This window comes from Drosophila rhopaloa, unplaced genomic scaffold (genome assembly GCF_018152115.1).
Source record: "Drosophila rhopaloa isolate 14029-0021.01 unplaced genomic scaffold, ASM1815211v1 contig_115, whole genome shotgun sequence".
Lineage (NCBI taxonomy): Eukaryota > Metazoa > Arthropoda > Insecta > Diptera > Drosophilidae > Drosophila > Drosophila rhopaloa.
The window spans coordinates 7,067,007-7,094,832 of NW_025334990.1; the positions used below are offsets into that span (position 1 = coordinate 7,067,007).

General features: G+C 41.8%; 2 protein-coding genes across 2 annotated transcripts in view; both read right to left on the bottom strand.

The window, feature by feature from the left end:
* Positions 1-13,229: 13,229 nt before the first annotated feature.
* LOC108052399 lies at positions 13,230-17,099 on the bottom strand. The gene is made up of 4 exons (XM_044461842.1): positions 16,908-17,099; positions 16,716-16,852; positions 15,371-16,214; positions 13,230-15,314 (listed from the first exon to the last, which is right to left on the bottom strand). Exons 1-4 carry the CDS (start codon positions 17,097-17,099, stop codon positions 13,230-13,232), a joined length of 3,258 nt encoding a protein of 1,085 aa, XP_044317777.1.
* A 6,969-nt stretch (positions 17,100-24,068) lies between these two features.
* The window catches only part of LOC108053837 (irregular chiasm C-roughest protein), a 150,859-nt gene continuing 147,101 nt past the window's right edge, over positions 24,069-27,826 (bottom strand). Inside the window, exons 11-12 of the mRNA XM_044459708.1 lie at positions 26,853-27,031; positions 24,069-26,788 (exon numbers count right to left, since the gene is read on the bottom strand). Of these exons, the coding sequence (XP_044315643.1) occupies positions 26,480-26,788; positions 26,853-27,031 (488 nt within the window). The 3' untranslated portion in view covers positions 24,069-26,479. The remainder of the gene's footprint in view (positions 26,789-26,852; positions 27,032-27,826) is intronic.

Sequence of the window (27,826 nt, forward strand, 5' to 3'; positions counted from 1 at the left end):
TATACAACAATCCTGTAATAGTTTATTGTTGAACTTTTCTTTTAGCGTTTATCTTCATTTAATTTAATTTGTTATCAGGTATTAAATATTCTTGTTAGCCAGCACTTCTGAAAAATGTAATGCAAGTCTTCTTTGCAAAATAATATTCTCATATCCTTTGCGGAAAAAAGCAAACTTTGACTATTTCATTTAACTTTGTCTTTGAGCTTTGTTTGAACTTGCTCGTCGCAGTCCTCGTTCGTTTCTCATTTATTTAATGCGACTTTTAATTTGAGTTTTCGTTTCGTTTTGCCTTGTTTACTTTTGGCTGGAAAAACTGTGGAGGAAAACCGCACGCTTGCGCGCTGCTGCTGCAACTGTGCCTCGAATTTTCGCGCCACTTGAGTTTTGTGTGTGTTCGGGCCGCGCAGTTTTCACGGAGTCGGCCGGTTTGTTGTTGTTTCGCTTTTCCCATTTTCCCCATTTTCCTTTGCCAGCCAGCAGACTTGGCCTGGACTGGTGTGGTGTGGGGCTGTTGCATTTTCCATATTTCTTCATTTTTTTTGTGGATTTTTTTGTGTGTGGGGCATAATAAGCTGGTGATTAAATTTGCAACGCTCAGAAGGAAGTCGAATTTGGGATTTCTTCGGGGAAATTCATTTGCATTCCAATCTCTTGAGAAAAATGGAAATGATATGCGTCATAAGTTGTTGGTACTAACTTTTATTTCAGTACTTGCTGGTGGCTTTACAAAAAATAAATGTTAATTTTATTTTGTTGTCAGTTTTGTATATCTAATTTTGTTTTTTTTCATAAAGAGCATTCCATTTTCGACCATTTAAAGTTGAAAAATCCTCCACCACTCACTTGCTGTTTGACTTTTAGCTGGCTGCATTTCGAGCTGCTTTTTTGGCCATGGCTTTGGCCAAGGCGTCAGCCAACTTTTGACCATCAACATTTGCACAATATTTGCTGTTGTTGTGCCGATGACAAAAATGTTCAAGTTTTTCCTATGTCAGTGTGCATTTTTTTGGTTTTTTTACGACTATCGTGTGCGTGCGACTGAGGATAAAACTAAGCTCAGCCCCGTCATGGTTGTATAATTAATTTATTAATGGCAACCAGTGAAATGCATCGCCACGCATTTCCTATGAGGCTCGGCCCAGGCGGATTATGTGATTTATAGGAAGAACTTATCCCCCTAGGAGGATGGGGTTGTCGGGGGGAGGGGTCCTAACCCCTGGGAAAGTTCAACTGCAGATATTATGCAACAGGCAACCGCGACTCGAGCACGCTCTCCTCGACGCCGCGAGTCACGCACGCGCCACTGCTGATGAAGTAGCTGACAAATTATCTTTATTTTATTTTATTTAATTTTATTGCGGCCCACGTTGGGACTTTAAAGCGGCACTCCGAGGTCGAGCTATCTAGTCGAGTGCATCAAACCTGGGCCAGATGCTGAGCCGATTGGGGGATTTTTGGCCATGATTGGTGGTTACCGCAGTAGGGGGCAATCGGAGGGGGAGGCGGCGGCTTTTGGCACTTTCACATTTGTTTTTGCTGGTGTTGAAATTGAGTTATTAGAGGAAAGCCATGTAAGGGGACAGGGGCGTATACTAAAGTTAGTTAAACAGGGGGGTGATAATTAGGATCGCCTTTATGAAATGTGTAGTGTCTAGGAATATAGTTTTTAATTTATTTAGTTTATTTTATATTAAATAAATGTTAGCCATTAGTTTTTTGGTTTGTTAAATAAAAATCTCAACATTATTTGCAATAAAATATTTTAAAGCCAATAGTTTGCGATTTCCATACTTAATTTCGAGAACATGAATCGGTTCGCCCGTTGTTGAGGCTTACAAAATATCAAAACAGCTATTTTTACATCTTAGAGGTCCATATTCTGAAAACTCTTTTGCGATAATACATTTCGAAAATCTCTTAGAAATAGATACTTTTACTATTGTAATATAAATTTGTTTTAAAACAGAGAGCTAATAAAGGTAATTTGATATTTAAAATCCTTTTCTCCTAAATAAATGTATTTGTCAGTTGTGTTAATAATCAGCTATTACTACGGCTTAAGTTTTAATTGGATAACATGGCTTTCGCGCAATACTCTATTCAATCCCCATTGACAACTTTTAATACCCCACCTCTGCCACGTTCCTCGGGCAATGTGCCAACCTCCTTCCGAAAGCCACATAATTGCTGTAATCGCGGTGGAGATTTGCAATCTCGTAATAAATTCAGCCACTGAAGATGCGCCAGAAGTCGGAGGAGCTCCTCCCGCTCTGGGAACCCCCTTTGGTTCACCAGATGCGTCGCCAGTTGCAGCTGCGATAGGCGGAAATCTCACACAGAAAGTTGCATTGCGGATGCAGTCATCGTCGCCATCTCCAACTCCAGCTCCATCTCCTCCAGACTGCCGCGATGTGGTGCGGAAGTTTAACCAACTAACAAAGTGACTCCGAGCCTGAATCAGGGGCAACAATTGCTGGCCAAATGTGTGACTTTGTTGACGCTTCCAGCCGCTCATCCCGCTCATCAACTGGTTGAGCCGATGGATTCGGTGTTCCAGTTTTGACAATGGCCAGGCCCGCCACTTAATTGCCTTCAAATTGTTTCGTTTAAAACTTGGACAGTTGGTCATTTGGTTTTGAGGAAATTGCAGCATCGATTGCGATCGTATCGAACGTTTTAATTGACTCGCTCGCAGCTTCCTTCATTCGCCAGATCAGGATCTCCCTGCTGGACTCCACTGCTGCCTTAATTGTCCGACACTTCCCGTTTTCGTGGTTTGCTTCCCATCAGCCCATCCTCCGACCACCATCTATCCTGGCCAAGCCAAACCGAACCGAACGGACTAGACCAGGCCGAAATCTAATTACGCCATCGCAGCCAGAAAGCCAACGAGCGCAGCAAATTGACAACACAATAAACAGGAGGCCAAAAGGGGAGTGCAGTGGGGGGGTGGGGCTCGAAGTGGGAGTTCGGAGGTTTCGGGTGTCACACATGTGCGACAGTTTCTGATTTATGAACACAATTTCCACTTTGACAATGAGCGAGTTCTCCAACTCTCTAGCACTTCGGCGATGGCTGCACAGAGACAAAAATAAATAAATACTAAGTACCCTTCACTTTGGTATTTACCTTATAAAATAAACTGAGAGTTTTCGGAACGAAATAATGTTTTAAAGGAGCAAAGACATTCCGGAAACTGATATTCTTGTAATTTTTCTCATAAAATATAATTATTAAATTTATAATTAAAGCCAAAGCAAATGTGAATATGATAATTTTTTAAGTTATTTTTTTGCTAATATATATGGTATGTTCATAGCCTGTGTCGTTATTTCTAACCAATTTATACAACTATTTCATTTAAATATTGTTTCGTTTTATTTTATTTTCAAAGTAAAGATTTTTTGACATTTTAGCAATGTAAAGTATTTAATATTTGTTTTAATATATATTCATTGGATATCCAAAGCCAAGTTGTAGACCCGCAGTATCATATTTTGTGTCTTTAAAATTTGTAAGTTAAGTTTCCATAAGACAGATATAATAAATAAGTTTAAGTATAAAATGTTTAAGCAACAATTCAATGTTATATTAACTAAATCCAATAATCTTATCTTATAAATATTTTCCCTGTGTAGCTTCCAAGCAGATGAGCCGTTCCCCCTTCTTCCCGAACGGAGTTCATGTCCGGGTTGAAACTCTGCTCCTGTTTAGGGAAGCTGCTATCTGGGAGCGACAATTCCTACCGAAACTGTTAGTTTATGAGCGGGAATGCCAGTGAGGTCCCCCACTTCCACGTTGGTCTAGGTGAATTATGTTAATTGAGATTCGGTGGCTGATAGTCCGAGCAGGAGCTGCAGCTGCGTCCCACTTCGATTCGATTCCCTTTAAGACACTGACCAGGCCCGTTTGGGCCATATTTCAGGGCTTATCTGGGCCTGAGATGCACATAAAAATCGAACCCCAGTCGGGCGGAGATAAGAAGGCCCGAAAGAGTTGTCCTGGCCAATGCAAAATGGGTAATCTGTGGACTGGGTTCGATTGGGCCAGCCCCAAATGCATAAATTGTCGCAGTCGAAGAGTTCTTTTATTGCCAAAACTAAATGCTTGGAGTCAGGGGCTGCTCTTATAAATAACCCACATAAATGTGGTTCCCTTTTTTATTTCTATTTGTATTTCCCACAATTTTCTGTTAATGACTCTGTTCGGGGCATTTAAGGGGTTTTCAATCAAAACCCAAATGGAGATGAACTAGAGGTCGAGAGTCGAGAGACCAAAGACAACAACCCGTACGAAGTCAACTGAAAACTCATTTAAGGCTCCATTTCACAATGTGAAAACGGCAGGGGAAATGGGAAAAAGGGGGCTTCTCATGACAATGTCGGAGAACCGTTTGAACATTGCCTCTTCGAGACAATTTGCCACTTTAATTGCCGCAATTTTTTGCCCATTTTTAAGTCAAATTCACTCGACTTGGCCCGAACCGTACGATCTGGTCCCTTTCCACTTGCCACTTGCCACACTCTCTTGTTATCGTTGTTGTTATTGCTGTTGTGGTCGAAGTTGGCCAAAAGGGTGTCATTTGTGTGAGTGTGTGTCTGTGTTGGCCTCATGTGTCGTTCCATTATTGTCTGTGTCCTCCGGTTCGCACTAAAATGCTTTGTAATTGCAAACAATTTGATATTAAGTACGATTTCTAATTGTGCGAATGATTGCTTTTCATGAGTCAGAGGTGGAAATGAAAGCCAAGAGGTTTTAGCTAAGAGAAATATTTGCCAACAATTCATGATTTAATGGGCAAAATTGTCGCTCGATTGTTGGGTCCATTAATAACTTTATTTATTCTTTAGGCAAAATCAACTGCATGGCCAAATCCTCTCCAATGTTGGCTCCAAATTAATTAGCCAATGGCCGAATGATAAATATACAGTTGCCCCGTGGCTAATCAAATGCGGATACAATAAAACAAAATCACTCAGTGGCCAGTGACCATATAATTAATTAAACTTTTATCGCCAGTAGCCGGGCGAACACCCGGGAACTCCGTTGAGCTGGGACATTTAATTTGCTTTAATGGCAAATCCTTGTTTTATACGGGGGGCACACAAGTATGGGGCCAAGAAGGAGAATCTGAATTCCGAAATCTTTTAATGCCGCACACAAAATGGCAGCCGCAAAACGACAAACGACAAAACTAAAATATCACTCATACGCCACCGAGCGCCCTCCTTTTGGCCTGGCCAAAAGCAGATTTATGCGCGTGCTGCATTCCATCTCCCAGAGAGATGTCCTTCGCCCGGCTCCTAATCTAAATCTGCATGTCAACTCGAAGACCGCATAAATCACAAAATAATCCCAAAGTAAAATACCGAATCCAAATGGCCAGCTGCCTTTGGCCCCATTCCCTTGCTATCGGATGTGGGCGTGGATGTGGTTGGGCGCCGGTGGGCGTGGCAAGTGTTTTTGGGCTCACATTAACTTCAATTGTCTTTTGTCTGCGACCACGCCCACAATTTGGCCGGAGTTCTTGTAAATTCGCCTTGACAATTCGAGGAATGGGTCGCCAAATGCCATTTTGGCTTCTATTTCGGGGCCTTCTCACATGGCTTCCAGCTTTAGGCCTTTACCTAGCCCCACTTCGATCGGCGGTAAAGTGTAATCCAACGGAATCACATCCAATTTTATTTAAAATTGTTAAATCGTCGCTTCCTTCTCTCACCGAAAAATGGGCGAAAACATTGGTGGATGTACACTCTGTTTTGGTGGAAAAGGCATCTCCGACTTGACTGAATGTGGAGATAACAATCTGTGAAAGGATTCTGGCCGTTTCCTTATTTTTGCAAATCCTATACCATTATTAATCAAGTCACATATTTTGGGTGTCCAAGGTGCCTTCTCTCAAGTATTTTGTTTGTTGTGGGTGAGCAATTAGAAAGGATTTGGAACACAACGCTAAAAAATATATTTTCTTTTAGATTTTACACAAATTAACTTAAATATGGTTATTTCTGGATACTTATAATTTTATGATACGATAAATGTGTTAGTAAAAAATTTTAAACAAAATTTAAATGGTTTTATAATGAAAAGTCTTCAGACAAACATAATATATCTTATAATTAAACCAATCCCTGTATCATCAAACAAATACAAATTTAATCTGGTTGTAGTTTAAGTTTTTGCAAAACAGTGCAAAACACTACAATGCTTTTTTACATATTTTAGGAAGTAGAAAATAGTTGTTCTATTTTTCCTGTTAGTGTATTTAACCTTCGTGCAGGGCCGCAATTCGTCATTAGTTTACTGGAATGGGAACGGTTTGCAGTGATTTGCTTTATCATTTGCGGTCCTCGGGCATTGTACAATGTGTCGTCTGTCGTCTGTCGTCTGGGTGGGATTTGGTTCGGCTCTTGGGTCGGGTCTGAATCTGAATCTGGATCTGGGTTTGGATTTGGGACGAACCCAAACAAACGGCCAATGCAGCTAATGCTGATTTCATTTGTTGTGCCCTCTGCTGGCAGGGTGGCAAATATTGTAAATGAGACTGCGACAAAATCATCAGACAAAGGCGGCAATGGAACAATGCCGTGCGCTCCCTACACATGGATAAATATCCCTTTATATATGTATATATATATATATTGTAAAAAGCTGTTAACGAGAGCCAAAAAAAGGGGGCAAAAAAAGGTAAACGGCCTGAAAAACAAAGGACCCACTGAGTACGAGAGTATGGAGATAACCTCCCTTTCAGGCCCAATTGAAATAATTAAGTGTCAAAATGGCGCCCACTCACATGGAGTGGGGCTTGGGCGGAAATGGAAATGATTTTTCGTGAAAATTGCTTGGCAGAAGTAAAGCGGAGCTTTCCTTTGCACCAACGCTATTCGGCGACGTAAAGTGTAAACAGTTTAAAGCAATTGCTGGCTCGGAGTGGAGTTCTTGCCGGGATTAGGGGAGCACTGCACTTGACACGCCCGACTTGAGAAGGGTCGTTAAATACTTAACTATTGCGTGAGTCGTTTGGGGTTTTCGCCGCACAAAGAAGATTATTCCGGTAATGAGAATCCAGATAATGCGTTCCGTGGAAGTCGGGGAGTTTGTGCAAATTAAGTTAGGATTTGTGTCGCTGGGAACCCGTAAAGTGAATTAGTGACAGTGCTGCAACTGCTCTTTTCTGGAAAAACTCTACTTACAAAATAAATGATTTTGTAAACACATTTCTTAAAGTGTTGATCATAATTTAAGTGCTTTTTAGGGATATTGCATTTTAATAATTAACATACTGCAGAGTGTAATACTTTTGATTCGGGCAAAACATTTTTTTATAATAATAAAATTACTTATTGTTTTTGTTTTTTGTCCTTTTATTGTTTTGTTTTCCCTTAATTGTTTTTTATGGCTTATCTAACATGCTTTTAATATGTTAGACAATTAGCAAAAAAAATGCTTGCTGCGAAAACACATAGAAAAATGCGTTATTTGGAAAATTTTATTAAGATTTGGGTGTTATTCCTTTCGGAATTAGTGAAATCATTCTTAAAGGACTGGTTTGCAGAATCATTTAAGCGATATTTTCTCAAAAAATCTTATAGTTTGGAAGCTAAAAGAGTTACAACCCACAAACACTTTTAAAATAATAAATTTCTCCTTGTTCAAAAGTGTTTATCCTTTATTTCCGATTTATTTTTGCGTCCTATTTATTAAATTGGCTGCTGGCAACACTGATTAGTGTCGTCTTGGGGGGCGTGAGCAAATGTATTCAATATTTCCTCTCTGTTGCTTCTTTGGCCGAGATTTCGCAATCTAAATAATTTGCCACAAGCAAACAAGCACTCTACTCGTATGGTACAAAATAAACACTTGGACATTGCCCCCGCTTTCCCCCGTCGAACACGAAAACTTTGCCAATATACTGACAGCAGTTCCAGTTGCCAGTTTGCAGTTTGCAGTTTACAGTCTGCAGTTTTCAGCTTTTCGTGGCCCCCCCCGAAAACTAATACCCCCGATCCACGACCCGATGACCGCACGCATGCTAAAAGTGCGGTTGCACCACCCAAAAGGTGTGGGTCGGTGGTGCCCCGGTGACTTTGTGGCCCGGCAAAAAGTTCCGGGTCGGAGTTTGTTGTTCTCGGCCGTTGTTTTTGACAGAAAATTGCCGGAAAAGCCGGTGTGGAGAATCTCCTGCTGAGAGCCAAGATGCCAGGAACCACTTCTCTTGGCCGCAACGCAGTTATGCAATCACAAAGTTGCTGCCATCGTCTTCGCCACTGATTGAAATTCCTTGGCCCGCCTATAATAATCCTCTCGGCAAGGATATCCCAACCAGGATAGCTTTCATCTGGGTTATGATTATTATCATCAAAATCAGACTCCGTTTTCAATCGCAGCGGGAAGTCCGTCATCTGCTGCTAACATTGTCAGTGGCCAGTTTAATTTCTAATAGCTTCTTATAATACCCTAAAGTTATTATTTATTAGATGTCCATTTGGTTTAGCAGCTCTTAAGGTTGTAAATATGTAAAGCTAAGCCAAACTTCCTGGCTAAATTCTAGAGAACTTGGGAAAAGCTCTTGTACAAGACAAACATTAACATTTCCATTTAACTTTTGTAGCACGCAGAAACCATCAGTTTACAAGGGTATTTATTGCTTCTACTTCCTTAAATACCTATGCAACTTGCTCTAATTATTGTTGTTGCTGTGGATACAATAAAGTCTGCTTCTTCGGTGCTTTCTCCCACAGACTTGCCAATATTTTGCTTCTGCATTTATTTCAGCATTGCAATTGAGGTTTTTGATTAGTTTTTACTTCCTCATTGCAATGGGGTGCCATTGATTGCGTATTCTTATTGTTGCCGAGTTGTGAGCTGGTTCGGAATGAAATATTTCCCCTTTTAATATCTCGAGGATGTGTTGTATATACTTCAACAGAGGATAAGGTTGAAAAAGGCAATGAAGGTAAGCCAAAGGTTACAAAGGGAACTTCGTTAGTAGTTTTATTGATGTGCATTACAAAGGTAACTTTTTTCATATAAGAGAATGGAAGATAAGAAAGTGTAATTAAGTTATAGCCACACTCTAATTTCAAACATTTTTGGTAAAAGTTTTTTATTTTATGAATTTTTAAAATTAAATTTGTACAACTTTTAAGGTTTAAGTGCCCAAATGTGTTGTCCCATGGTTATTTATTTTAGAGGGTCTTAAACGTGTTTACTTGTATATATTTTTAATATTTTTTATATATCATATTTGATATATTATTATTTGAATTGACTAACCAACGAGTTGTTTTCATCAAAACAACCCAAACTTATTTATTTTCAAACTCCAATATTTACCCCAGAATGTTTTTGTGCTCTGGATACAATTATTGATAGAATTATTTTGCCTTTTGATGTCAATCATTTTTTTTTTTATGATGTAAAGCAAATCTTAGTAATAATTTTGTAAATAAAAAGTTGTTTTACTTTATTTTACATTTGAAAGTATTAAGTCAAATTTTTTGTGTTGAATACTTTTAGGCCAACTATCCGTTAACAGCTCGAATGTCTCTGTTAACAGACTTTGGATCGTTGTAAAATACCTTTTTGATTTCACATTTAAGCCATTCCTAGGGAACCCATGCTTTCACGTTTTTCTCCAGACTTTTGTTACCCCCTGCTTAGTTTTTACAATGCAGCAAAGTTATGATTGTTTGCCTTGTAAGTACGTGCAGGCGACTTGAATCTTTGCTGATTGAATAGAATTTCAGCTGGTTTCCTGTTTGTTTGCGGTTGTCGCCTGGTAAGTGTTAGAATTTATTCTATTTGTTGGCCTGCCAATGGCAAGTTGAAATCCCAGTCTAGACGAAGTCGGGGCACAAATATTTGCTGGTCTCTTAGCCTTACCTTTACCTATTTGAGGTTTTTTAGGAGGATCGATTTGCCAGCCGCAGGAATTTCCGGCCATTAGCGGGTTAAGCGACACGGAAACTAACCCTTGTCAAGTGAAACCATCATTTATACCCTGGGATTTATGGGGGGTTAAGGGGCTATGGGAACTTTTTAAATTGCAGCAATAGGGTAAGGAAAATTAACAAAGTGGTTCTGGTACAACTAAAAAAATGATTTCTCTTTTTTGCGATATCCAAGGCACTTCTCCGTGCAATTGCGGTTTCATTCATTCGTTCTTATGCCAATTCCCCCAGAGTTTCCTGCTTTTCCCGCCTTATCTTTGTGTGCTTTTGACATTTTTGCGTTCATTTTTGTGTGACAAGTTTTCTGTGGTTCAGTGGGGCCACTTTACGGCATGTCAGCTTCCACTGCACCACCCACCACCCACCACCCAGTAGCCCCCCCGCTTTTTTTGGGGGCCAAGGGGTGACGGCCTATTTCACACTTTTATAGAAAATTTTTGCCAATTGTCTGGCGACGTTTGCCTGTATTTTTTTTTTGGTTTTTCCCCCGCTTGCTGCGGAAGTTTGCGCAATTTCCAAAGCGGAAATGCAATTTTCGGTTCAGCTGCATTTGTCTCGCAGTGCCACGCCCCCTGCCCGCGGTCCGCCGGCAACTTGGGCGTCTTGCCAACACATCGTATATCAAATGCAGAGTTGGCAGCCCCTGACAATGACATGCAGCGAGCGTTCAGCCAAACCAGAAAAGGCCGACAGCTTTTGTGGGGTGTAGGGGGGAGTGGGAGGTGTGATGGTGGGTTGGAAAATGGGGTGGGCGGACCAATAGGTGGGGCCTTCGAAGGCCGCCAAAAAAGCCAACTCCTGTGTCACGCCTTTTGTGGCCAGATCGGAGAATATATTTCACACGCTTTTTTGCTCGCTTTCTGCCAAAGCTCTTTGTGCCGAAAGTACTTTTATTTATTTGCATATAAATTATTCAATTGTTCCCTTGCTTATCTTTCTTGTTGGCTGGGCTCCACTTCTGACCCCCCGGCGGGGAGTCTATCAAGTGCCGAATGCATTTGCAATTGCAATCGCAATTGATTTTTGATATCTGTGGGCGTGGCACTGAACAATTTTTGATTTACGATACTGAATTCGGCAAATGTTGGCCAGAATTTACAATTTGAGAGTGCAAAAATGGGAGGAGCTTAAAGATAGTTGGTTTTACTGTTGATTAATTCGCATTTAAGAATTTTGCTGAGCTCACTTATTAAATTTCAGATTTATGACTCAAAGTAGTCCACAAAATGCATAAATAACAAATAATTTTCTGAATAACTGCATGATATCTGTTAATTAAAGTAATTTGGTTTGAAATATATCTGTTGAGCTAATCAATTATTAAATAATATTAGCTAGATATAGCAAGCAATAACGACTGAAATGTATTTTGATTGTTCGCATTATATGGATTTGGCGTCTTGTTTAAAGTAGTGCACAACTATAAGCTTCTTCTTAACAAATTTTCTTCAAAACTTCTGGTCAATTTTACTCTTGGTGGTAATAAAAAACTTTAGAAAGCCCAGACTTTTATATTCAAGTAAAAATGCACGCCTTACCGGCAAAACATATGGTTTCTATTAGCCAACTTTGTTGCATGGGCCAATTTTTTTAGGTTTTTAAAAAAGTAAGTCAGAAAACTTATATTTTTTTAAATCCCAAATATTTTGGGCCAAGCCTTACAAAACTTTTATGACAAAACCATGTAAGATCGATTAAATTAAAATGGCCCAAAATGATATAAATAAAACATTAATATAAGAATGTTTTTCTGATATTACCAAATATATTTTTAGGTGTGATCAAACTCAACAATCTTGTAGTGCTGAGAATATTATTGTAACAAATTCTAAATAATTTATAGCCATTTATACCATAATAAATATAGAGCAAGAAAATTATTAGAAGATCATAAGTACTGCCCTTGGGTAATATATTTTTTAGTCACTTTCCAGAAGTTTCCGATTGTCTGCAGAGTTTTGGCTTCCGTTTCCGTTCGACACGTGTGCTAAACAGTTTGTCTGCACGTCCCTCCCACCCAATCTCCCTCCCACTTTTTGTCCCACCCACTTTGGTACCCCCCACTTATTGTACCACCCCCTCATTGCCCCGCCCGTCGCCTTCCAAATGTCAAATGTCAACTGCAGCTTCGCAGTTCGCAGTTCGCACATACGTGCTCTTCGACTGGCTGCGCAAACATTTGCAAGGCTGTTATTTTTCGTCCTGCGAAAACACGCTTCAATAACATTCAAAACTCGAGACGTGCGAGGCCTTGGCTTGTCACCGAAAAATACTCGTATCTCCTAATATCTGCTGGGCGCTACATGTGTTGTAAATTTATTAGCTGTCATATAAATCTTTACACTTGGGCACCCGTATGCGAAACGTGTGCGCCCCGAATTCGAGGGGCGTGGCGCCTGTTTATGGACAGATAAGGGATTGGAGAAAACCCTTCCACTTTCCTGGGGGGCATTTTTCATTTGCATGAATGTTACTCAAGGAAATACATAATTTTTATGCGAGGCCTCCTAGCCCCCTAATTGGGTACAGTCTCGTCTTGGGATAAATGTCGGGGCTTTCACTGTCATTTGTTTAATTAATATTTCCCCTAAGCAGGGCCATACATATTTGTATTAAGCATTTACATGCAGACTGCCACATGCGTACTTTTCTTGGGGACTGCCGGCAATTTGCAAAGTGCTGCGTGGGTTACGACTTAGTCTTTTTTCCCATCCTGTTAAGTTGAAGTTTAGAAATAGCAATGCTCAAAAATTAAAATATGTATCTTAAAACATATTACTATTATGTTTTTGTACATTAGTTATATTTAACCCAGTCACTAGAGATAATTGCATTCGTAAATCATAAAATGTTTATCCGGTGTATAATTAATACATAATTAGATTGTTTAGCTTTTAAAAATGTTTGAAAATAACGATGTTTTTGAACAAAGAAAATATTTTAAAGCAAAACAAATGTTTTTAAATCACGAAGCGTAAACAATTTAGCTGATAATGGGATCAAAGAATTATTGAATTTTTTGTTTGTTTTGCAATTTAAATTGTATTTGTCTAAGAAAAATAGGTTTTAAACGGTTAAACAAGTTTCATTCAACTTAAATGTGATTTCATGTAATCAGCTTTCATAATAATGGTTGGTTTTATAAAGTGTAATATAATTTTATTAAATGCATTGTTTTAAATATGTTACATAAATATAATAATAATTACTATAGCTTTATATTTTGGCACGCTTTTGTCTCCGCACTCCTTGCTGTACTCCACTATAATCCTTTCACTGCGTCTCCGATTGTTCCGCCTGCTTGAGGGGGTTCCCCTTGTCGTCGATTTCCATTGAGGGCACCAAGGGGGGCTTGAATCCGTACTCCAGTTGAAGATTGCGTCCGAAGTCGGGACTGCGTTTCAGGGAGTGTCCGTTGCGCCACCGCTGGAACTCATCGAACTCGTTGGTCAGCGGGGAATCCCCAGAACCGGAAATGGAGGAGCTCGTGGCTGGAACTGGGCCCACATAGGACTTGACCATCTGGACGGGAGTGGAGGAGGCGGCGGCGGTGGCCAGGTCGACGGGCAGGGTGTTGTAGATGTAGCGGGCACCCTGCAGCCAAGGCGAACCCTGCGGCGGAGGCGGCGGGCGAAGGTCGAACTTCATGTCCGCCAAACTGAAGGTGGCGACCTTGGGCGCCTCTCCCCTCACGGGTTTCAATGGTTGTTTAATGGCTGCCACCGGCTTGCTCAACTTGACCGCCTTGGGGGATTGGACAGCTGGTGTCTTGGCCGTCAGTTGGGGCAGCAGCTTCTTCAGCATTCGTGTGTAGTAGTTCTGCAGCACCTTCGGCGGAATTTGGGCCACGGAATGTCCCCATGGAGTCAGGGCATTGGGATGGCCATGGTGGGCGAATGCCAGGGAGGAGTGACCCGGCGGCATGGGCATGTGTATGGCCACGGGCACATGAATCGGAATGGCCATCGGACGATCCACGAACTTCTCCACAATCTTCTCCACATGCACAGGCTTCTCCACAATACGCTCCACTTCCACTGGAATGTGCTTCTCCACGATCTTTTCCACCACCCTCTCCACGGGATATGGAACAGGGTGCTCCACAATCGTCTCCACGGGATAGGGACGATCCACGTAGTGCTCCACGTGGACAGGAACGGGTACAGGTTGTGGAACTGCATAGGGAATGGGTATGTGCTTCTCCACCACCTGTTTCACATGGTGGTCGTGGTCCACGGCTTTTTCCACGTGATACGATTGTGGAGGAGAGTGCTCATGGTGGTGTTCTATGTGGTCGAGATGAAACTGAGGTTCGTGATCCACCTGAGGTTCATGGAGCACCTGATGATCTTGATGAATCTGTTGCACATGATTCTCCTGGTGGTGCACCTGATTATCTTGGTGGTGCACCTGATTATCATGGTGTTGCACCTGATGCTCCTGATGAACAGGAGCATAAATGGGACCAGGAGCAGAGTGTCCCGAGTGATCCGTGTCCAAATGAATGGCTGCATGCGAGATGGCCACCTCTTGGGGCGAACTATCGTACTCCACGTGGATGGGATTCTTGGCCAGAGATGCATAGTTCTTGGGCGGATCAGATGGAGCAGGCTGCGGCAGGTGGTTCTGCAGATAGGGCTGTGGATAGATGGTCTCGTGCTGCTCCACGAGACGTCCATCCTTCTCCGTGATCAGTTTGTTGTGGATGTTCACGGACTTTTGCACCTCGACGAAGGTGTAGGGAGTGGACTTCTTGGGAGCGGGAGCATGTTGGATGTGTTGCTGGGAGGGTTCGGCAGCTGCCTCCGCCACGTAACTGTGTGGAGCTGGGTGATTGATGGTGATCTGGACACCTGGCTCATCATGCGCCGCTGCAGGAGCTGGCGAGGAATGGGGAGGCGTTGGCGTGTTCAGGGTGACGAAAACCAGACTATTGGGAGTGGCGGAAACGGGAGTGGGTCCTGCATAGCCGGAGTATTCCGGCGATGGCGAGGAAATGGCCTTGGTGTGTAGGGATTCCCCCTGCTGCTCCGGCTGCTTCTGCACCTGTGGAATCTGCACCTGGCTGATCTCCTGTTGGTAGGCCAACTGGGCAGCAGGAATCACAAACTGTCCGGCGTAGTTCTCCTCCTTCGGCGGCCGCGGATTCGGCAGCTGTGGAGGACTCTGCACCTCGTAGTGGAAGCTTCCCTTGGGAAGAGGTCCGTTGCCACTGCCCGAGACGATGGGATTGAAGCTCTTGAGGAACTGGCGCGAAGGAGCCTCGTGGTTTGGATGATGCTGCTGGAAGCGCTGCTCACTGTGCGCCTGGTAGTGATCCAAGGCGAGTTGTGGTGACTGAGCCATCTCCTTAGGTGCCTGGAAATATAACAGATTTTAAGCTGGAATATCCATTACCCTAAATAGATCCCTACCTTTCCCTCCTCCTGCTGCGGCTTCCCAAGAGTCTCATCATGCACGATGTGCACATTGATCTCCTGATCCTTTCCAGGACCCTTCTGGCTGGCATAGCTCTCGATGCCATTGAAGGCCGGAGCTGGCAATCGCTGTTGGTACGCCTCTCTGCCCACGTGACGCGTCTCCGCAATCTGGTTGTCATCGATCTCCTGGCCCTCCTCCAGCTCCACCTCGTGTTCGCCCAGGATCACGATGGGAGCACTTTCGGCCGCCACCAGTGTCTCATTGTCATCGCCCTCCGGTTGGAGGAGAACACTGGGCAGGACAGGAGCAGCCACGGCAGCCCGGTTGATCCGCAGGAGCTCATCGCGCGAAATGTGGTTGCTGCCGTCCCGGAATCCAGGATCTCGGATCTGCTCCACCACGATCTCTGTGTGTCCGGGTCCCAACTCCCGTCGGTACTCCTTCGTCACGGTGGTCTGGTAGCTGTAGTAGGTGGCATTCGGGGCTGGAGCCTCCGATGGCTTCTCCGTGGTTGCCGCCTCGGTGGTGCTGACCACATCCACCACTGTGGGTCGAACCACCGCCTTATTGGTGGTTGTGGTCGTCGTGGTGGATGTGGCTGCCTCCGTGTTCCCACTGAAGCGGAAAATGTCGGAGAATCCCTTGGGGAACAGATTGGACAGCACCTCGTTGACGGTGTCCGTTCGCGAGCGAGTCACGGTCTGCTGAATGGGCCTCTGGCGACGGGCCACCTCCACCGGCAGCTCATCGTTGATCTCAAACTGGATGTAGCCATGCCCGTTGGTGGGACTGTCCGAATCCCTCGGAGGCAGCACTGTGGGCAGAAAGCCTGGAACTCTGGAAACAAGGGGAATCCATTAGGAATTGTTTTAATACGTAGCTTAAGATATATCATACACTCATTTAAATTTAGGTAAGTAACTATTTATTTTATTTTTTTTTTAAGAGAATTATTAAATTATTTATTTACTTAATAATCAAAAATCGGATCATGGGTATAATTTACTTTAGTATAACAGAAATCTAATCAAGGGACTTACATTATTACATTTTTCAGTTTTTTTTAGAGATTTTAATATAGTGAATTTGTAGAGCCTCACTGCGGAGTTAAAAATGCGAAAAATATTATTATATCCGATTAACTTAAAAATTTGTAGTCAACTTGATTATAAATCGGTAGCTATTGTTCCTGTACTATACATATTTCCTTTCGGTTGTTATTTATTAGTAAGATATTATTGGATTCAATATTTTTAAGTTTACGCTTATGCTTAAACAATACTTTTTAAAAAGGGAATTTAAAGCGCACTTTACTTTCCTCTTTGATCTTTGGCTTACCCCACGAACTCGTCTTCTTTCTCTGTAGCTGACGCCTCCAGTTCCCTCTCCGGATCTGGGTCCTCCTGCAGTCCGCTGGCCAGGCTGGTGCCTTCGATGACCTCGCGGATGAGTTGGCCGGCTGCCTGCTTATTAAGCTGTCAAAAGCGACGCTCATTGCCTGTCAAAATCTTTCACTGAACTCGGACTCACCTCCTTGGGTCCGTTGTCGCCCGGGGAATCGGCTGCCAGCTCCGTGGAGTTCTGGGGGGGCTCCGTGGACTCGGTTGTGGGTGCGGGTGAGGGTGGCTCATCCGAGAGGACCGGCCGGACGATGATGGCCAACAGACAGCAGAGCGTGGCTGCCGCCGTTAGCAGATGTCGTTGGTGGCGGTGGGGCCGCATGGAGCTGTTGCGGAAATGGCCAAAAGCAGAAAGAGTTAGCTGGGCTTTTGGTGTGAATAACCCCACCGAATAACCGCGACGAATTCCAAGCGACAAATGGAGGAGTCGTCAAGCCTGTTTGGGCCCGCTCCAAAGGCCATCCACTAGCCTGCGAGCCACTCCACTCCAATCCAATGCCACTCCACTCCTCGCCACTCCACTCCACTCCTGACTACCATAGCCACTCACTTGTCGGGCTGTTTGATTTTAACCGATACGTCGCTGGATGATGATTTTTCCTAAGTGGCTGCCTTGGCACTTTGGCGCTTTTCTTTCTCTTTCGCCGAGAGATTTTCCCTAAAAACGTTATTCGCTTTTCTTGGCAAGTTGTTGAACTTGGGGCTGCGTTTGCTTGGGGCTTATGTCATTGCTACTGGCAACGTAATGAATTATTAATTAACCCCCCTTTAGCCCCGCCCCCCACAACACGCCACCACAGCCCGCCTGCACCACGCATTTAATTTGGAAAATTGAAATTGATGGCGTTTAAAATGGTTCGTACGGGTTTTCACATAGTTTGGCCGCTGCCTGTATTTTGATAGGCATTAAATATGCATGCCAAAACATATTTCACCTGCAATATTCATGGCTAAGTGGCCCGGGGCACTTTTGAGCAGGTACCCTGTTTGCTTGGCTATCTTGTTGGCCAAATAACACAAGAAAGTGCAGCTTTCTGTAGGGAAATTGTGGCTTTAATTGGGTATGGATAATGATACGAACTATGCTATTAAATGGCAGACATTTCGTATGCATGTTTGGTTAAGTCCTTTTTGATTGCTGTTTTACAGACAGGAATTTATTATTGCCTTGACGTAAAATCATTGAATTTCTCTGCTAAAGTCCTTGATTGCAAATGGAAACACAAACCAATTTCAACCGTTTCTAACTCGATTTGCACATTCAAATTGTTTTTTCCTTTACGCCCACAGACGATATATTAATTTTCACATTTTAATGGGCATTTAAAATGTTTCGCTTGATTTTTCATTTACCTGCATCCATTAAGTATTGCGCGACGGGGTTTTTTTTATATTTATTGTGGCGTAGGTTTGGTTGGGATGCAGCGGAATGAAATGAAAACACTCAATTATTTATATTGATTGCCGTCCAATTAAAATGCACTTATAATCACTTTTCTATTCGATTAAAACAATTGTAATTCTCTGAGCTGCGGATGGCACAAAGGTGTATTTTGGCGAATGTTTGATTCAGGTGCAGGTGCTCTTTTTGCGACCCTGCCAGCTGCGCGTGCGCGTTGCGAATGAAAGTGAAACCGTCGGGCACTGAGCATTTCGTTTTCTTTTCATCGTCGTGGGTTGCAAGTTGCTGTCGTCGCCGATGTTGCTGCTGTTGCTGTTGCTGCTGTTGCTGCTGTTGCTGCTGCGATCCTTAAAGTGTAGCACAAAACTTGTCCAGCCGGCGATTGCGCAAGCGCCGCTGTCTCTGTCGCTCCTTTGGGGCAGTGACAATTTTGTTTTTATGGCTTTCTACGGCGGCAGCATTGACCCTGCCAAAAATTAAAAAAAAAAAGCAGGCGCGGGAAAACTTTATAACTGGTTTTGGTTGCAAGTTCGCGAGGCATATGGCCAAATGCGCTGTGAAAGCCCTTGTCATGGCCTAAACGCCCTTTGCCACCTGTTTAAAGCTATCCCGCTCGTTGACATCCATTTCTTTCCGCATTTGCTTGCCCCATAACACCTGATGCAATTATCGCATTCATTTTACACCTGTCGGTTCGATCACCTTCGAACGCATTGTTTTCATACGCTTTTCCTCCGCTTTTCCAGGCATTTTCATTCATTTTTAATGAGACTGCTGTTGCTGTGGAGCGTTTGACGTTTTCGGCTGATTGATTAATGTGGATGCGGTTTTGCGGGCGACGGTGGAGCCGTGGTGCACTTGTTTTTTATTTCTGTCTGATTTATTAAAATGCGACTTTTTTATTTATGCTTTGGTAATTCATTTTATTTATTGCATATTTAATGATATCGTTTTCCTTTTTTTCCCGGCGCTTTGAAGATATTTATTTTTATGAGGAAATTATTTGAATTGAGGTATTTCATGAATTTAAATTGAAAAACATTGTAACAATATGCATATTTTCGCATTGCAACTAAGTATAAAGATAAATGTTAGTTAATTGATTGGTATTTTACATTAAATTCAATTTTATATTTTTTGTTAAAAAGAAGAAATAAATTGGAGACCATTTATTTAACTTTAAATTTCTTTAAATCCAGAAAAACAAGAAATGTATTCTACATGAATAGTTATGGTATAGGCTTAATTTAATAATAAGTTGATATAATTAAATAAATGAAAGTGCATCAAAATCATTTTGTGTGGGTTTAGCCCATTAAGATAAGACGTTAATTCAAAAGTGAAGAAATATGGTAAGACAAATAAATATTTCTTAATAAATTGTCAATTCAGTTACAAGGAGTTTTTTGGAATATTAACGAAACGAGTTCAACCACATAATATCTGTCAAAGCCAAAAGTGGGGAAAGTGGGTGTTCTACCGAAGCTAATACCCCCATTTACCCACAGATATAGATCGAGCGATCATTTAGGTGTGATTTATGCCATCCATAATCGGTTAGCTTCTTTATCTGCCTGCATCTCATTAAAGACATGTTGCATGCCTCATGCACACACATCTGACTTTCACCAATGACGCTGGAATGGAAAATGGAAACTGGAACTGGGGCCGAGATCGCTTTTTCGGTTGGCATTTCCTCCGGTGTTTTCCGCACCAGTCGCACCAAACCTCAGAGACAATTATGATGAAAGGCCAGGGAGAGAGATTGCATAAGCGGGGTGGGCCTGGCCGAGGAAATCCAAAAAATTGCCAACTGAACGCCGAGGAAATGCGAGCCATAAATTGCCGTGACCAGCAACTTACTTGGCTAATTTTCGCCGGATCAGCATTTGGTAAAAGTGTAACAGAAGTCGCCTGAAGTCGACTTCCTTCCGCTTCGAAAAACTTGTCGCTGCAGCATTACAAAATCGTCGAAAAATTGGCAAAGGAAATCATTGGGATTCCTTCCTTGACCGCAAACGAAATGGGACAATAAAAAAAAAGGAAATCACTGAAATTGCGGAAAAATCTATTAAAAGCAATTCACTTAATTTCGTTGCCGTCATCGCTCATATTTACTTATTGTACTTCCCCGAAAAGCGCAGTCAGCCGGATAAGGCGGCGGGGTGGGGGAAAGGGGGCGTGGCAGCCGGCTAATTAAGTGCGCAGGGCAAATGAAATATACAAGTAAGAGAGGAAAAAAGGTAATTACAATCAATGGGACCAATCGGTGCGGTGGGGCCTCAGACCAAAAGCCAATTTCATGCAACAATCAATCAAAAACAATTTTTAATTTTGCGTTAACAATTTTCAGGCTGATCTGTTTTTTTCTTTCATATTTTTTCCACGCTTTTGGCCGCGTTGTTGGCCTTCCTTGCCTCCATTTTAACTGTGTGAAGTAAATTGGAAAATAAAGTTAAAATTAAAATGCATTAATTGAACTGTGAAATTTCATGCAAGCGTATTGGGGGGAATTATTGGCGCCCAACGATGTGCAATGAAAACGATTTTAATTGTCAGCGTTTTAAGCGTTTAAAGTCGTCAGCGATAACTTGGCCCGAATGGCAAAGGGAATATGACTGCCAATTAACCGATAGCCGAGTGGAGGAGTATTTCATCCATTTCTTTGTGGACTTTAAAAAAGTTAAATCATCCCAAGGCGAAAACTATAGATTGCAGGTGTTGGGTAGCTGCTCTCCATTGTGCAACTCGAAAGCCACCTGCACTTCCCCTAAAGCCCAATTAGTAGATTTCTCCAACCACTTGCGATAGCCGTAGCTGCATTACGAGTGGAAAACACAATCCTCGCACAATCGCAGGTAAAACCCACTTATCAGACCACATGCACATCTGTCCATACATAAAGTTATCAGTCGACTCGCCCATTTTGCGACTGCAATAAGCCCGCAATTTTATGGTTAGAGCCAGGCTCTGGATTTTGGTTCCTCAACGATGGCGCCTATCATAAGCAAATTGAAATATGTATGTGTGTGGTTGCCGATCCGAGGGGAGTGGGGGCTCCAATTGCCAGTTTTTGCAGCCGGTTTTGGGTGTTCGTATTTGACTTTGGCCAAAGCAACAATTAAAACGAAATGCGCACAGTAATGCCAATTGGCGATTGCGGATATCTGCAGGCTGGTCCAGATAGAGGGAGGGGGGTTCGATGTGGCAAGGGGAATACCCATTAGTCGATGCACCTTTCGCTGCGGCGCGTGCGTCGACATTAGCTGCAAAGTCACCGTAACCATCACTAAAATCGCCTCTGCGACATTACAAGTTTATTCCACTCGATCACTGTTCAGGAATTTTGATTGATAAATTACACTGCAAGAATGATGGCAGAGAAACCACCATCAATAAATAGGTATAATAGAAGAAACTGGCACTGGCATTGTAATATCCTTCGGAATGCTCTAAAACAATATTAGCTTACCTTCTCTAAAATTAAAAATGTACCATATTTACTATCAAAAAAGAAATTGTTTTAATTGCCCAAGAAATCTGTTATTAAATTTCGGTTTTTGATACGATTTCTTTTTATTTTGATGGACTGATAAGTATAAGTTTCTTTCTTTTATATCAGTTATTAAGTCACTTTGGGGCATACAAGCATTAATTATTTATAAAATCAACAATTGAATATCTGAATTTTTGTGCCCAATCGTACTTTCTTCATCTGGTATTTTATATTGGTCAAAAGTAATTACAGATCTTTGTAAATTGTTATGTAAAATATTTTACCCCCATTCAATATTTCATAGTTAATTTCTGTATTCTTTACTAAAACATTTTTTAAATAAAAACATTAAAAGATGTTTATATTTAAGGAAAATTAGTTTGCCTTAAGCATATATTTCAAGGCAAATAATTTTGTACTTTCTTTCGGTGGCCGCGAGTTAATGCAACCATTAGCCTTACTGTACCGTACGCCCCCGCTTGCTGTAATCTCGCTGGCGCCTCGGCAGATCGGAGGCATTTCACTGTCATTAGCGCCAGAAACCGGCCTGGTTATCGATGATTGTAGCGGGCACATATAGTGTGGCAAACAGGTTGCCCGACTCTTTAGGCCAAAAAGTGTAGCAGCCAGGTCCACAGTGTGGCCATTACAATCCTGCGGTGTCGATGGACTTTTGATTTCCAACTAATAAACAAGAGCCGCGCTGGCTGCTGCTGATTCGGCTGCTGGTGTTGACAACGCAACTCTGGGATTGGGATTGCGATTGGGATTGGGCCAATGCACCAAACCGATCCAAACCATAAACCGGAATCTCCCATACACAAAACGAGCGGAGCCTGCTGCGGTCACCCAAAAGCTGCATTCGACTGGCCTTTCCCTTTCGTTGGCCCCTGATTGATATTGGCATTGATGCAACTGCAACTGCCACTGCAACTGGAACTGCATGCCACCCGTGGCAGAAAGCGTCATTGGCATTCCGTTCAGGTCGGGGTTCAGCACGCCGATTGCTTCGGGGACTTCAGAGGGGAAGAACACTTTCCATTCCACCAAACATTGGGTGGAATGGAAAGAGTTCTTTGGGCTCAAAAATGACTCCTTTTTAACGGAGGGCCTTTAAAGGAAACTCCAATTGAAACTGTTCTTACAAAGGCATATACTTTTATTCTGCATTCCAAATTAATGAAAACGGGAACAAGAGATAAAATTCGTTTTTGTATATGAAAGCTATAGTTTATATATGAAAGCTATAGCTTATTTATGATGTATGATACAGACGGACAGATATTGAGACGGGCAGAAGTTAAAACGGACATGGCTTTAACTCGCCTATTGATGTCAATCAAGAACATATTTTATTCTTAATAGCCCGGAATACGACGCACAGACAAAAGAATTACTGCTTTGTGTAGCTGATGCCCTAAACCATCAATTCCTAGTTAATTTGGAAAACTTTGTCTTATTACCGTTTACAGCATTTTTGATTTTTTTGCGAAATTTGGTTTAAAGATAAATTTTAGAGCTGAGAATGCCAATCGATTGCAAATTTTATAAATAATTCAACAAGGTATAACATTCAAAATTTTACCTTATTTTCCAGCGTTTTTGATCAAAAATCTCCTTTGGATCCGTTTTAAAGAAATTTTTTTATTTTAATATGATTTTTGCTGTAAATTTGTAGGAGTGTATAAACATGCCTATAAGGTCTCATTTTCTGCTATTAAATAATACCCTCTGCAAGGGTATACAATTTGTTTTTCAGTGACTAGAAAAATAAGCAATATAAACTTATACTCCACTGGCCGAAAAATGTTCCAATGATAATAAAAAAGCTATACGACTTTCAACTTTATTATAGCGGAAATTAACCTATGAAGTAGTTTCAAAAATTGTAATAATCCGTCATTAGCTAACACATAACATCTACTGCTAATTGTTGGTCTAGAGTACTGAATGACTTCCTACTTTTTTTAACAGCTTAAACTTAAACTAGCGATACCCACCTATTTGTTGTTTACTTAAAACGGAGAGTGTTATGGCCATAAAAGAAATGAGTAAAGTTATTTACATTTTTTACTGATTACCCACTCAAGAGTATCTGCATCGTCGACTGTTGGCTGTTTTTCCTTAACTGTTTTTACCATTGCTGCTTAATGACGAGCGTTTCTGCCTGCTGATTGATTGTGTGAATGTAAGCTGGCGTTTCCTCTGCGGAGTTTTCCCGCTTTTACGTTCCTTGGATTGGACCACCCAACACCCAAAACCCATTACACACCACCCACAGCCCACCAAGTTAAAGCCATTTTCTTTTTGTTGCATTTCTCTGCTTTTAAATTTTATTCCATGTTCATTTTCATTTCTCTGTGTTGTGTTGTGTGGTGTTTTGTTTGGTTTTCTTTTCGCCGCTCCCCTCGCCTTTCATTTTTATCTGCATTTTTATTTGCATTCTTCTCGGCTTGTGTTTTACTTTATGCTAAATTGGCTATTTTGTTTTGTTGCTTTGTCACTTAAACTTGTAAATTTCCTCGGCAGGCTGCCCTGACCTGGCCACTTGCCCTGCGACTTTGGCTTAAATGTAACAGTTTGCTGGCCGGGTGGCCTGACCCCAGTCAAGAATTTGGAGTTATTGCATTGCCGGGCAGTGTACGGGGTCGCTTAAGAGTTAGATTTTGATTCTGTTGTGGGCTTTATGTTTTATCCGGCCTGCTCTGCTCCTCGCTTGAACTTTCTGGCCATCTCAATCTCCATCTCAATATCCATCTCCGAGGCTTCGTTTACGGCTAAAAGTGTTTTTGTTGTGGTTGTTGGTGGTGGTTGCTTACATTTCTCTTGGGCCTATGACTTATATATGTAAACCGTTTCTGCTTATTGTAACACGTATTGTTGTATTTGTATTTGTATTCGTAATTTTATGGGTTATTAGTGTCCCTTCTCCCAAACATTTTGCACTACAGATGAACATTCTGTCTCTCGTATCGTAATTACTCATTGGTTTAAAATTAATTTGCCACATTCGGTTTGTGTTGCACTTAGGAGCTAATATTTTCTTTAGTAATATATGTTTGTTTGTTTGTTGTTTGTTGGCTTCGTTATAAATAATATTTTGTAAATATTACCAACACAATGAATCATAAATACAGTACGCACTGACCATTCACTTGTATAGTAATTTATTTGTTAGTTAACATGACGACGTGTTTGTTTGCTTATTTTGTTCATACAATTCGCAAATTTTTGCTGACAATAAACCCAAGGAGCGAAATCACTAAACTGAACTATACATAGGGTACACACATACAGATATGCTTGCGGGCATACTCCACCATATATGTATATTCGTATTAATTATTAATTAAATCTCAATTTAAACTTATCATTTTACAATGCTCTCCGCTGTTGCCAGAATTCTTGGAACTCTGCAAATGTAATTTTTGCTGTGGCTTAAATTGGCGTTAGGTTCTTCTAAGTATTTCTGGTTTTTACACTGATCGCTTAACCTACAGATATATATTATTTATATTTATTGCGCATAGGATATAGAATAATCTGAAGCTTAGATCGTCTAAGAAATAAATTACAAAAGCTTGGGCTTTGTACAAAAAATTCTTTGGAAAGCAAACGATATCGCTGGCTCTTTGGTGATCTTTAAACTGAAATATTTTACAATAGCTAGTAATCGAACAGTTATGCGGCTGCGATCTGTTATATTACATACATTACTGTTTAATTTACTCGTGGAACCGCTACATTTGATATTTTAATCGCTTTACTTTTGCTTTCAAACAACATTTAACACTTTTTATATCATATATTTTAGATTTTTGGTTTTCCCCGTTGGTTGAGCAATTCTCTACTTGAACATTTATATACAATTATCGCTTATGTGGAGGGTCTCTCATTTGTGTTTGGGGCTATCATTATGTTTACTTTTGTGTTATAAAAATATTCGTAGTAAATGAAAACGATTAGTTTTTGGTCCTTTCAAACGATTGGAAAATCATAAGAAACTAAAAGGTGCGATTTAATGCTTAATAGAACCCAATTTGTTTAGGTTAAAACTCTTTTGATCATTCGCTTAATTTCATTTCCCAAAATATCTTACAGTTTCTTTGCTCTGGGGCAAATTTTTCAAATGGAAGGAATTTGTTCGTGCCTGGTAAGTATTACTTCGTCTTTAGCTTCTTCATTTACAATATTAAACTATAAGTTCTTCTCCTTGTGCTTTTAGTACTAAACATTTTCAAAATATTTAACAAAATCAGTCACTTTCTCGATCTCTCTTCGTCATCGAAAAGGAACATAAAGTATTCGTAATAATCAACGTTTAACAATGTTTTCCCAATGAATTGTAAACTTGTCCTTACGATTTCTGGCTTTGGCATTTAAGTTAAGCGCACACTCATACACATTGACATACAGCGATAAGGTTACAGTTACCGATACAGTTACAGCTAGGGGTTACAGTAAAAATATTCGAATAGCTTAGGGTTAAAGAGTCGATTCCTCTTTTGAGGGGAGGGGGTCTAGAAAAGTGTTCTTCTTTTAAGGATACTGATGGGCCTGGGATCTTAGCCTAGGGCAATTTTGATGTTTGGCTAAATTGGTTACAGATACACATACATATTGCTATAAAGAGTAGTAGTTGTGTAGCATAGTCCACTTGGTAATGTCGAGTAATTGGGTAAATCCATACGTATGCTTAGCCATAGGGGTTAGGTTACATAGAACATTCGGTGTAATAAACGCGTCAGTCACTCCCAAAGAAATCATTCATTCATCTTCTACTTTCACACGATCCGACCTTAATCTAATGCCTGTCTCTAATTGCCAGGACTAAAACCAGTGCTAAGACCACCGCCCACCCGCCACACTCATTGGCAGGGCCAAGATTGAAGACGGGAAAGTGGATCTGCTCCGGCCGATTGAGCTCCTCCTCCTCGTCGTCGTCATCAATGGAATTGGACAGCTGCCGATGGCGCTTGGTGAAGTTCACATTGAAGACCGCCTCGGCCACACCGCCCGGCGAGGACACTATGAAGTAGAAGGTCCTCGGCACCCGTTCGTGCATGCTCACGTAGGTCAGTCGCGCCTCCTTGCAGAAGGGCGTGGGCAGATCCTGCGAATGAGGGGAAAGTCGTTTACATCTCCCTTTCGGATTACCCCTTATTCCCAGCACTCACCTTCACCGCGTAGGCCAGCACCGTGGTGCCATACTGATTCCCGGGCGTGAAGACCCGATCGCCGTGCAACCAGCGGGCGGCATGAGCCGGCGGATTGGCACAGAACTCCACATTGAGGTGCAGGGGCGATCCCGGATAGGCGATGGGCGTGGCATTGAGAGCCATTACTGTGGGTGCGCCTGAAAATAAAAAAAACAATGTCGGGGTTTAGATAGCTCTCCTTGAAGGTTACTCTTAATAAATAATCTTATAACTGGTTATTTTCAACTGACAAATAGGTGAGCTGCTTAAATGTGTCGTTTATCGAACATGCCATATTTTGATAAGCCTACAAAATAATAGATAATGATTTTGAGACACGAAGAGCGTAAATATATCTCCCAATAACTTTCATTGAATGTTGATAGCCTACAAATATAATCTGAAAGGTGTCGGGGAACATTAAGAAAACTAAAAACTGATCAATTTGTGTGATTTTATTGCGATGAGCATGGCCATTGGAAACGGGGAGGATTAGTGCAGCCGAATCGCTCTTGAAAACTTTTCTGATTTTGCTCCCCCAGTTGGCGCAGCTTTGCCTCGTTAGCCAGCTCCTGAGAACTTTTCGCACCGAGATTCCCTAAGCAAACTTCTGTAAGCCCTATACGTAGCACTTCACACATGCTAAGCCAATTCCGGCGCAACTGTACTCCGATGCCAAGTTTGTTTCGCCTCGCATCAGCTGCAATTAAAGCCAGGGCGAAAAGTTTACGGCCACCGTTACCGCCACCGCCATTGCCATCAGCATTGCCATCGCCACTAATTAAAAGCGTATCACCCGACAAATGTGCCACTTACTGCCACACAGAAGCCCAGCCACCCAACACAACCCCGCAAGGACGATCTGCACCTCTGGATAAGTAAATGCTTGGCGTGGAGTGGGAAAAATCAAAATAAATAGAGGACAACATGTCGTGGGGCCAAAGGAAAAGTTG